General features: G+C 57.2%; 2 protein-coding genes across 4 annotated transcripts; one reads left to right on the top strand and one right to left on the bottom strand.

Annotated features, from left to right (window-relative positions):
* The first annotated feature begins 152 nt into the window (after positions 1-152).
* On the top strand, positions 153-5,095 carry NEU4 (neuraminidase 4). 3 transcript variants are annotated; one of them, XM_083868974.1, is made up of 5 exons: positions 153-818; positions 1,320-1,503; positions 2,240-2,445; positions 2,769-3,024; positions 3,429-5,095. In XM_083868974.1, exons 3-5 carry the CDS (start codon positions 2,245-2,247, stop codon positions 4,454-4,456), a joined length of 1,485 nt encoding a protein of 494 aa, XP_083725100.1. In that variant the 5' UTR covers positions 153-818; positions 1,320-1,503; positions 2,240-2,244; the 3' UTR covers positions 4,457-5,095. The 3 variants fall into 3 exon arrangements, with proteins under 3 accessions (XP_083725100.1, XP_083725101.1, XP_083725099.1); XM_083868975.1 differs by having other exon boundaries at positions 1,320-1,564; XM_083868973.1 differs by lacking the exons at positions 153-818; positions 1,320-1,503; positions 2,240-2,445 and having other exon boundaries at positions 2,473-3,024.
* Positions 5,096-6,587: 1,492 nt separating this feature from the next.
* Positions 6,588-10,283, bottom strand: TM4SF19 (transmembrane 4 L six family member 19; the record flags this gene model as incomplete). The annotated part of the gene is made up of 4 exons (XM_083868179.1): positions 9,906-10,283; positions 8,025-8,287; positions 7,045-7,229; positions 6,588-6,774 (listed from the first exon to the last, which is right to left on the bottom strand). Exons 2-4 carry the CDS (start codon positions 8,274-8,276, stop codon positions 6,588-6,590), a joined length of 624 nt encoding a protein of 207 aa, XP_083724305.1. The 5' UTR covers positions 8,277-8,287; positions 9,906-10,283.
* Positions 10,284-12,008: the final 1,725 nt, after the last annotated feature.

Here is a 12,008-nt window from a genome sequence, read left to right as displayed (position 1 = left end):
GACCTTGAGACTCTTCATCCTTCTTGAGCCGACCACAGAACACAGAGACACAGAATCTGACTCAAATCCTTCAGAGGTCAAGAAGGAAAATCACTCCCTCAGACCCACACGAAGCACCAGCCTTTGGAATCTTGGATGAGAGAAAACCATAAAAAACCTGAGAAGAACACTGATGCATCCAGGTCCCCACTGCCACCCTGACCAGCACGAGCAGGAGGAGCTGCTGGCTCAGCTTTGGTTTTGTCAGTGTAAGTTGGCACTGACAGATGTGTTGGGAACAGGTGACAAGCAGTGACACCAAATCCATTTGGCTTGGTGCTGCCATCCTCACAAACCCTCCTGGCACTACCACAGCAGCAGGGCCCTGGATGGCAGGAGGGGGAGGATGGATCTGGGGTCACTTGCCTGGCAGTGTTGCCTTGAGGACAGCAGCTCCAGCTGGGGAGCAGGAGTGAGGCTGTCAGGGGGAGAGGGGGGAGAAGCAGAGCCAGGATTTTCCTCAGCTGCGTTTAGCAGAGGTTAACCAGCCCAGGTGTCCAGCAGGAACAACTCAGATTAAGAGCACTTTCACGGTCCAGTGTTACAGGGACCCTCACTACCATTAACCCAAGGCTTGGGAGGTTTTTATAGCAGCAGGTGGAGCTGCTGGAGCCACATGTGGTCACCCTGGGCCATCCCAGAGGCCCTTCCTGGGCAGTTCTGCAGCCTCCACCTCAGTTTTCCTCTTGGAGCATCTGGTCTGTGATTTGCCATGGGAATTTTGTCAAGCTCTTTTAGCTAAACTGATCACAGAGATGAAATATAAAAATATATATTAGGTATAAAAATAGTTTCTTAGTAGCTGATTTATGTGCAGGTGGGGGTCCTGGGAAGTCTGGGCATCCTGGGAGGGCTGGGGTTCCTGGAAAGTTTGCAGATTCTGTGGTGCTGGGGGTCTGGATAGGGCTAGGGATCCTGGAAATTCTGGGAGTCCTGCAAGGGCTGCGGTTCTGGGAAAGCTGAGGATTCTGGAAGGGCTGGGAGGGCTTGGGGTCCACAGAAGGTGGACAGAGGGGTCCTGGGAGGGCTGGGACCCTCTGGAGCACAGCTCCCAGGCTGGGGGGCTCACGGTGGGGCGGACTGTGGTGAGCATGGGCTGTGGCCCTGAACAGGGAAGTCCAGCCTCTCCCAGCCTGCAGGAGGAGGGAAACTGAGGCAGGAGATGCATTTCCCGCCCCGTGGCTGCCCTCGCTTGCCCTCCCGGGGGTCCGAGCAGGGTGTCTGGGCAGGCGCGGGCCCGGCTGTGCCCGTGCCCATAACGGAGCCTTTGTGCCCAGCAGCGCCGCTGCTGACTCAGCGATTTCCGCGGGCACCGCCGTGGGAGCCCCGTGACCACCGGAGGGGGGACCCTGCCCGGGGACGGGGCGGCGGAGCAGGGAGGCCACAGCTCGGTGGAGAGGCAGCCACAGCCGGCGTCACTCCGCGGTGGGCCGGGGACAGAGGGGACACTCTGAGCAGGACCCGGTGAGTGCCTTCGCCTTCTCCGGGGGCGTTGAATCAGCCAAAGCTCCTGATGAAGCCACAGGTGAGAGTGGCCCGTGACTGGAGTGGATGCCCATCTCCTTCTGTGAGGATAACCTCCAGGGAAATGTAGGGACATATAAATTGGGGACAGCTGACCTGTCCCTGAAGGAAAGGCGCTTGGGAACAGCTCCCACCCCGTGCCGCAGGGACAGCCCGGCCGGGGACCCCCCTGTCCGCGCTGTGCACCGCGGGTTCCCCGAGCAGGAACCAGGGGCCCGCTGGCTCCATTGCACTGGAGGCACCGGGGGCTCAGGAACACTCCGGACCCTGTCCCGGTGAGCCGGGGCTGCCCCGGAGGTCCCGTCTGTGGGCTCTGCCCTCCCAGTGCCCGCTGAAAGAGAGCATCGAGCTGCGGGTCTCACCCTGCCCTCTGCTCACTGGCCTTCATTCCCCAGACAAACATCTTAAAGATCAGATTCATTTTATTTCGTTTTATTTTGCGTCCCCAGGTCAGCCTCCTCACTGGTGCCCTGTGCCCTGGCCCGCCTCTGGGCTGTGGTGACTTGCCAATGCACACTCAGCCCCCTCTGCCCCCCAGCCCTGCCCTCAGCCCCTGCTCCTGGGGGGATACCCAGACCCAACCCCAAACCCTTCCAAGGACGGCCCCGTGCCCCTGACCGTGCCCGGCAGCCTCTCCCCCCGACCTCCATCAGCCCCCCACATCCTTCTGCCGCAGCCGCCATGGGCTCCCGGCACTTCCCGGCCCGGACCGTGCTCTTTGAGAAGGAATCCACCGGCGTCACGTACCGTGTGCCCGCCCTGCTGTACCTGCCCTGCGTGGCCAAGCTGCTGGCCTTTGCCGAGGAGCGCCTCAGCGCCGATGATGCCCACGCCAACCTGCTGGTGCTGCGCCGCGGCTCCATCCACGGCGGCTACGTGCAGGTGGGACCGCCGGGCTGGGCTGGGACAGCCTGGGGATGGCCTCGAGCCTTGGGTGGGGCACAGCCCAGCTCCTGCAGACAGACACACGGGGAGGGGAGGCTGGCACGGCTGAAGGGAATCACGGGTTGGGTTTGGTTGGAAGGGACCTCAAAGTCTATCTCATTCCATGCCCTGCCATAGGCAGGGACACCTTCTGCTATCCCAAGTTGCTCCCAGCCCTGTCCAACCCAGCTAGGAACACTTCAGGGATGGGGCAGCCACAGCTGCTCTGGGCAGAGGTGGGATGGCTCTTACTCCTCTGTGTCCCCTCCTCCCCCGGGCAGTGGGAAGACATGCGTGTGCTGGAGACGGCCACGCTGCAGCACCACCGCTCCATGAACCCCTGCCCGCTCTACGATGAGTTCACGGGCACTCTCTTCCTCTTCTTCATCACCGTGCTGGGCAGGACGCCCGAGGCCTACCAGATTGTCACCGGGCAGAACGTCACCCGCCTCTGCTGTGTCACCAGCGCTGACCAGGGCCTGAGCTGGAGCCCGGCCACAGACCTGACACAGCAGGTCATCGGTGCCACCATCAAAGGTACCCACCTGCAGAGGGTCAGGAGAGGGGGGAGCAGCCAGCAACGGGGTGGCCCTGGGCTTTGGCCTCCTGGAGCCACCTGTGGTGTTGCTGGGGGTGGCTTTGACGTAGGAATCCCATAAGCTTCCAAAAAAGTGGATGAGGACCTCAAACAGGGGGGAGAAAGGATGGAGGGAGTATCCATATCAGTTCCTGGGGGTGAGGAGAAGATGGAAAGGCCCCATAGCCACAGGTAGGAGCATGTGTGAGGACAACCTGGGAGCGCTGGGCTCTGTTGCTCTCCCACCCCACCCCTTGGCTTGGCTTGACTGAGAGGAACCCTTCCACACTGGGCATGGCAGAGCACCATGGTGGTCTCTCTTTACCCCATCCCACCTTCCCCCCATCCCATCTCCTCTCCCCAGACTGGGCGACGTTCGCTCTGGGCCCCGGGCACGGGATCCAGCTGCGCTCGGGGCGGCTGCTGGTGCCTGCCTACAGCTACCACATCGACTGCAAGGAGTGCTTTGGGCAGCTCTGCAAGACCACCCCGCACTCCTTCGCCTTCTACAGCGACGACCACGGCCAGCGCTGGCGCTTCGGGGAGTTCATCCCCAACCTGCAGACGGGCGAGTGCCAGCTGGTCTCGGTGGATGAGGAGGATGGATCCAACGTCCTCTACTGCAACGCCCGCAGCCCCCTGGGCTTCAGGGTCCAGGCTCTCAGCACGGATGACGGGGCTGTTTTCCACGGGGGGCAGCTGGTGCAGCGGCTGGTGGAGCCGCCCCACGGCTGTCACGGCAGTGTCATCGGCTTCCCCGCGCCACTGGTGTATGTCCCCGGCTCCTCCCGGGACACGGCGCTGCCCCTGCGGGGCTCGGACCGCCGGCTGCTCCCTGGGGCGCCCCGGGGACTTGGGGACCTGCCCACCCGACAGCCTGAGCTGCCCACGGGCAGCCACCGTGAGCCAGAGGAGCCCCACGAGGACTGTCCTGCCCCAGGACATCACCGTGATGCCCACAGTGTCACCTCGGCCCAGGGGGACTCTGCAGCAGCCCCCAGCCCCACTCCCTTCTTCCAAGCGCCGACGTGGATCCTCTACTCGCACCCCACCAGCTCCATGTCGCGGGTCAACATGGGGGTTCACCTGAGCACCTTCCCCAGGGACGCGGAGAGCTGGACAGAGCCCTGGATCATCTACGAGGGCCCCAGCGCCTACTCGGACCTGGCCTACATGGAGCTGCCCTACCGGGAGGCGCCGGTGGCGGGCGGCACGGCCATCGCCTTCGCCTGCCTCTATGAGAACGGCACGAGGTCTCCCTACGAGCAGATCTCCTTCAGCATGTTCACGCTGCACGACGTGCTCCAGAACATCCCCCTGAGCGCCGCCGCCCGGCACAGGGGCCCCGCCCGCCGCAGGGGGAAGAGGAGGAGGAGCTGCTTCATCTCCTGAGCCCCCCCAGGACAGCCCCCCACACACCCCCGTGCTGCATCCTGGAGCATCAGCCCCTGGGCTGGGTCCTGCCACCATCCGGCACGGCCACATGGCACAGAGGTGCGTCACTGTCCCCACGCTGGGGTTTATCTCATTTTTATTGCTATTTTTTAAATTGTTTTGGTTGGGTGGGAAAGCTTTTGCCCTCAGCCCAGCCCCAGGCTCCTCTCCAAGCAAGAGTCACCTCTGGAAACATATTTTTCTGCAGGGGGGAGGCAGCCAGGGGTACCTTGTGCCATCCCTGTGTGCCAGGTGCTGGCTCAGGGGGATGAGGTTCCATACCTGGTACCACCACCCTGCTCCAAGGGCTTTCCTCTCCTCCTTATAAAGAGTTATGCTATATAAATATGGAATGTGATGTTAAATTCTTTCTTTTTCATGAAAAGACTGTTTCTCAATGGTCTCTCTGAAGTCACTGTGAGGGTTTGGGCTGGGGTAGTTCTGTTCCTTCATTGTAGCTGGGATGGGGCTGGGTTTTATATTTGGACTGATGATAAAGAGATGTTTGTGTTGCATTACTTGTCTGTCTGGGCTTTTAGTTCTCTCTCTTTGTTATTTTCCTTTCCATTACAATTTATTATTATTATTATTATTATTATTATTTCAATTATTAAAGTGTTTTTATGTCAACCCAGGGGATGTCTCACTTTTACCCCTCTGATTCTCTCCCTCTCACAGGATGGGGGTGAGTGGCTGGATGGTGCTCAGGTGCCAGCTGGGGTTCAAACATCCCAATGGCCCAGTTAATGTTTCATCTGGGCTGGAATTTGGTGTTTTGATGTGCCAGGGCCATCACTGCTCTCCCCTGACCCTCGTCAGTCTGGGGACAAACCCCCTCCCAGCATGGGCAGGGTCAGGCCCAGGCACTGGGTCCTGTAAAGGTTCTGGGGAGGGGGTTGAGCACAGGAGGGGGGTCCTGCTCCCAGGAATGAGCAGCAGCTGCTCCTGACACTTGTCTGTGGGTGAACTTTGTGGGGGCTACACCTCAATCCCAGCTCTGCCTCCCCCAGCATGACTCCATGGGAGTGCCCCAGCTCTGCTCCTCGTGTCCCCTTCACTTGTCCTGCCCTGTGCAGGTGACAAACACCAGCCCAACTGCCCTAAATATGAACTGACTGCCAAAAGTGTCCAGCTCTTCGGTCTGTGACACCACCATGTCTCATTTTCCACTGGGGTGGCTGGAGGTGGACAAATGACAGACAACATGGAGAATAGAAATTTTCAGTTCCCTTGAAGCTGCAAAATAGAACTTAAAGACTAACTAGCAAGTGAGACAAAAGGGTGTGAAAGTAGGTACATAGGATGCTAACCACAGCTGGAACCAGTGGAGAAACAGGTAATGAGGAGCATGGTGACTTTTGTGGCAAAGTTATGTAACACTAAACAGCAGCTCCTGCCCTGAGAGAAGTTCAAGGCAAGGTCACAATATTGGGGCACTCAGTGAGTACAGCCACCAGTCACCCCTGTAGACAACCAACCCCCAAGGACCGAAAAAGCACTACCAGGAAGGGGTAGAGGCAGGTAAATTGGTTCTAGGAAAAGAGATGTTTATGTATTGTCTAGGAAATCCCTTGTAATGAATCTGATCATGATGGAACAAACACCCTGCTGTGAAGTTTCACAACACACATTTAATTAGAGGAGATATCCTGCGTGTGTCCAGCTCTGTGATAAAGAGTGCTGCTTTCTAATGCTTCAAATTGTGTTAGAAGATTTGCTCTCTGCCTCATTTCAGCATCACCAGGAGTGGCTGAGGCAGCTGCTGGGCTCCTGCTGGGATGCTGAAGCCAGGTCCTCACCTCCATCCCCTACCAGGCCCCTTTCCAACCCCAAAGAGCCGCCAGCCCCAGGGGAAGGGACAGGCCTGGGCCAGGGGATCTGCACAGGAGCAGCCCTTGGCACATCATCCCCACGAGCTGCTTCAACACCCGGGCTGTCTGTCCCCACGGGGGCTCTGTCCATCTCACACAGGGCTCCTGCACCGGGCTGGTGCCACAGCTCCTGCTGTGCCCTCTCTGTGGTGTGTGCCAGCAGCCAAGTGACACCCGGGTGACACCTCCTCTGAGCCTCCTGGCACTGCCCCCGGGCCCTACTTCCCCTCACAGAAGCCACAGAGGCAGCCAAGGCAGCCATTGAGGATCTGGAGCAAGGCCAGCACCATCTCAGCCACGCTGAGGAGCAGCAGGAGGGAGAACAGGGCCACGTGCCAGGTGACAATGCCCTCGGGCTCCAGGCAGATGCTCCAGGTTCTCCGGTTGTAGAGGTAGTTCTCAACCCTGTGTGACAAGGAGGGGAGAAGTTGCAGGAGGTCCAGAATCCCATCACTTTCTACCATTAAATACCCCCAGACATCCTATCCTTCATCCAGAGGATGAGCAGGGTTAGGGACGGTGATGAAGGTGGAAAGCACCATGTAGAAATCCATGGCAGGTGAGAATTCCTTGAGCTACCAGGGTCTTGCATCACCCACCACCAGCAAGCACCCACCCCCCCACCACCTTAATTAATCACTTAATTAGCAATAAACTGATGAGGCAGCCCCTCACCTGGCATCAGGCCCCAGGTCAATGGTATCCAGGAAGGGGTATCCCCAGGTGGGTGGTGTTGTGCTGTTGTGGTGGGGGGGGCTGTAGAGGCAGAGGGGGCCGGTGGTCAGCCCCACCCCGGACAGGACGAAGCAGCCGGCGGCGCCCAGGAGAGCCAGCTTGGAGAGCACCACGGAGATGAACGCCTGCAGGGGCACCGGGGGGACACACACACAGGGTCAGGGGGCACACAGAACACAGCTGCAGGGTGCCAGCAGAGTTTGGGATGGGGGAAGACTCCCCTCCCCAGCTGTGGCTGAGGATGGAGCCATCGTGGGCAGGGGGAGGCAGTGACCTGCAGAGCCCACCCAGCACTCACTGGAGCCCTGTCCCCTGGGGAAGTGACACCCTGCCATGGCCCATCACAGGGCCACTGGAGAGCAGCACCCTGCCCCAGCAGCAGGACCTGCTCACCACATCCCACCGTGGGACCGTGAGAAAGGGCCCTGTGACCCAACACGGGAGAGGGGGGACCTGTCACCATCTGCATAAATTCACTCTCCTGCCCTCTTCCTGGGGGCTTTAGCTAGGTCAGTTATTAAGAGGATTTGGAGAGAATTATACTAAGGACGAGGTGAGATATCTCAGAAGAGGCCCGTTCTCCAGGACCTTTGTCCCAGGCGTTTATTCTTTGAATTTTTAGGGAGGAAAGAGATAGAACAAAGGAAGGGGAGGCAATTTATAGCCTCCCAGCTCAGAGGAGAGATAGCTGGACCACAGCTAATGGGGTCAGAGAAGGAAGTAAGAGTCACTCTAAGTGGTCAGGGACTCCAGAGGGTCAGGAGGGAGAGACCATTTCCCTAGAGAATTCCAACAACCATCCACCCCGGGGCCATGGAGAGGAGCATCTCTGCCGTGTCCCCCAGCAGGGCCATGGCAGAGGTGGGGCACAGCCGCATCCCGCCCACCCAGCCCCAGCCCTGGGTCCCGGCCCCACTCACGTTGTGGCGGGTGCCGCAGCCGGAGCAGCCGGAGCAGCGCCAGCCCAGCGCCGTGATGTGGGTGGCCGCCAGCAGCACCACGGTGCCGCCCCAGAGCCCCGGCACGGCCCTGGCGTGGCGGCCCAGGTGCCCCTCCAGCAGGTACTGGGATGCTCCGCCCGGGAAGAGCAGGAGGAGGCCGGCTGCCATGGAGAGCGTGCCCAGCACCAGCAGGCAGGGCCCCACGATCCGGCTGCACTTCCCCACGCACATGGCTGTCCTGCCTGGGAGGGAGAGGAGGAGAGGGAAGGGATGTGTTTGGCCCCGCAGCGCCCCAAGGCGTCCCCACCCCGAGCCCATCTCGCAGCCCTGGGTGGGTGGGTGAGAGTTGCTGGGTGATGCTTCTGGGTGTCAGCCCACCCTGCTGGCCCTGCCCCCAGCTGAGGGCAATTTCCAATGAAAATTCTAATACTTCTTTGCCAAATGAGAAATGCTGTTCCCATGACAAACCCCAAGACCTGTGTGACTGCAGGGTTACCTCTTCCAAAACATGTCCCAGCTCATGGCAGAAGAATTTGGTCTGTAAGGTGCCTTCCAACCAAAACCAGTTTGAGGTTCTGTGAAAATGCTACTGCAGGGAGCCAACCACCCACCACAGCCCAGTTTGGCTTTCAGAGTTTACAGTGAGCAGGAGGGAGCCAGGAAACAGGCAAAATCCTTGTACCAGGGCTTGTGAAAGCACATCAGTCTCCAATCAAATCCAACAGCAATTCCATCCCTGTCACACACAAGTCCTACCATAGGTCTGAGTATGCTGGAACCAATTAAATTTGATAAGGAAAACATTATCACCTATCCTCCAGTTCCATTGGCATCTTATTAAGTTATAAGTTTATCTAGAAAGCACCTGCCCATCTGCAGATGATACCTGATCCAAAATTTCCTCTCTTGGTCCATTGGTCACTCTGGGACTGCTGAAACTGCATGGTTTGCCATTGTCCTGGCTCACAGCTGTTTTCTACCCTGAGTTCTTTTGGCTTCAAGTTGGGCCTATGCATTTTCCCCCTTTCCTGCTAGACTGCAGCTCGTTTTGCATGAGTTCCCCAGGTCAAGCTGTTTCTGCTCTGGGTGATTTTTTCCCTGCTCACTCTGGCTTTGAAAGCAGAAGCAGCTGCGGTTGTTCCTGTGGGAAGAGCAGCCCCAGCCCCCTGTGCAGGGCCTCAGTGCTGGGGAGGAGCAGCCAGGACAGCCCTGGGGGCTGGGGGACACCAGGGCAGCTGGAGACCAGCCACACCAGTCCCAGCAGGCCACTGGGAGGGCTGAGCATGGAGGGACATGAGCCAGGACACCTGAGGGGGATTGTCAGCTCCACCCATCCTAGAATTCCACCTCTCTTGATTTCCATCTCACCTGCCTTGGTTAGAGGGAATTTAGGGCCTCTTGCCCCCAGTGAGGCCCTGCCTACAGTCCAGGGATTGTGTAGGGTTGTTTCCTCCCACAGCCATGAGTACCCTCTGCTGTGTCCCACCTCCCCACCACCTTCTGCTCCTCTGAGCTCACAGCCTGGGCTCTCACCAGCCAGAGCCTTTCTGCACATCTCCCCTCAGCCTCTCCAAGGACTTTCCTTCCCCTCCATCACTGCCCTCTCCCTGGGGATGGCAGGTCTCTTTCCCCTGGGAAACTCCCATGGTGTGTTGTCCCCCCCAAACATCCCCCTGGGCAAGCAGCTCCTCGGCCAGTACAGACAATCCCCTGTGCAGGGAGGCAAAGCCGAAGTGCAGCTGCTCCTGTGTCCACCAGCATCCTTGAAACGAGGACTCCCTTCTGCCAGCACATCTCCATGGCCAGAAGCACAGAGATTCCAGCCAAGCCCAGGGAACTTCTCCCCATTTCCCAGCTTACCTGGAGTGATGGCACAGAGAGCAGCAATGTCCAGTCCTCAGAGGAGCCCTGGCCTGGAGGCATCACCCATGGGTGACTATTTATGACACCTCAGGGTGTGCTCCCCTCCCCTCCTTCCCCCAGGGCCGCCCACCAGATGATGAACCTCCATCTCCCCATCCCAAGGAAGGATGACTGGATGCATGAGCCAGCGCTGGGGCTGCGCTTCTGCCTCCTTCTTCCCCATTTTGGGATTCACACTGGCAGAGTTCACTAGAACAGGCACAGCCTCAGATTTTAAGGCTTCTATACCACATCTGCATTAAACATCTCAACCAATGCCTGAGTAGTGAACGCTGTTGTTCCTGGAACAGCCTGGGGTGAATATGTTTGGATAATCTTTCCTCTCTAATACTTCAATAAAAGCTTCAGAATAAACATTCCTGTGTATCAACTGGCTCCCACCTCCCACCCTTTGCTTCCTCACAGGTGTGTTGTCTTTTCCTCATGTGTTGAGTGTATCCCCACCATGTGTGGATCTTATGCCTTGGTAATAAGGTTGAGAGAGGAAGGTTATTTCTGGATATCTTAATTATTGTAAGTCATCAGATATCAGCATTTCCTATCAGCCACACCTGGCAGTTACTGTTCCTGAAACAGGGAAACGCCAGTTCCCACAGAGAAGGTCAGGAACAGGATCAGGAGAACATGAATGACCTCTGTGTCTGAGAACAGGAGTCAGGGAAACTGTAGCACCAAAAAATGGCAAAAATGGGGCAGTTTTGTTGACAGAGGAGTTACAGGTGGCACAAGGGAAGAGAAGAATGGCTTGTGGGCTGTGCAGGCAGAAGGAAGAATGTTCTCAAAGAAGAGTTTTGAGAGCCCTCCAGGAGCCACATGGGAAAAGATGAATGGGTGAGGCCCAGTTACAGCAGGCAATTCCATTCCTCTTGCAAAAATAAACTGAGGAGCAGATTATCTGACAGTCCCTCTGAAAGGAAAATCAGAGTTGGCATCAGCAGAGGAATTCCCGTTTTAGACACAGAATCTTAGAACAGTCTGAGGAGGAAGGGATCCAGCAGGATCATGGAGTCCAGCTCTGAAGTGAGTGGCCCATGCAGGGATTGAACCTGAGAGCTTGGCATCATCAGGACCATGCTCAAGCACCTGAGTTAATCTCAGGGTATTTCACCCCTATATAAGACAAATCAGTCTCTAAAATGAAGACAGACAAGGCATGCAGGATCAGCAGAGTCCAGGTTTTCCTTCCTCTCTTTTTTGACTTAGAAAGAGGGGAACCCATTTTTCGCTCTACTGGAAGAAAATGTTTTGCAACCTCATCTTGTGCCTTCCCTACGTCACAGCAATCTGAGGTTCCCACCATACACATGACCTGCTCCATCATCTCCCCCAGAAAACCCCACGACAGGAAGTGTGAAGCATCTGGGTGACACTCCTTCCTGGATTGCTGATCTTTTCCTTATAAGAATAATCCTAATAGAGGGCTAATTTTAGCCCTGCACGTGAGGAGCTGTGTGCTTGCCTTTCTCACACCAGAGTTCAACTGTGAAAGTGTCAGCACAGCAATCACTGCAGGCAAGGAACTTGCTGCCAAGTCACCCAGTCCTGGTGGTGGTCCCAGCTAACACAATTCCAGCTTGGCAAGGTCCTCCTGCTGCCTCCTCACAGCTGAGCATGTGTCTCCACTTCCCTGCTCCCCAGACTCCTTTGGGGCTGGGGAAACTGCAGCAGGCTGGGTTTCAACAGTGGTTGGACTTCAAGGAGAACCAGAGAGACTGAGGTGAGTCTGAATTGGTGAGTAGGAAACATTCTGTGCCAAACCAGCCTCCACCCTGGTCCTGCATGGAAGATGTTCAGCACCCCTCTCCCACTCCCCTCCTGAGCATCTGCAAATCTATTTCTGCCACTACTCAGCCAAGACTTCTCCAAAATCCCCTTGGACAAACCCTGCATGGTGTTTGTGGCTAGAACTGACTGAGGAAACACTAACACAATGCTGGACAATATTTGCTTTAGGGCTTACAAATGTCACCTGAATTTACTGTCCAGATAAACCAACCCCATGAAAAACTGGAAGTTTACAGAAAGGAAAAATAAGTAAAA

This window comes from Zosterops lateralis, assembly GCF_965231275.1.
Source record: "Zosterops lateralis genome assembly, chromosome: 10".
NCBI lineage: Eukaryota > Metazoa > Chordata > Aves > Passeriformes > Zosteropidae > Zosterops > Zosterops lateralis.
The sequence above is the reverse complement of the archived record's forward strand: the minus strand, read 5'-3'. Positions and strand labels throughout refer to the sequence as shown.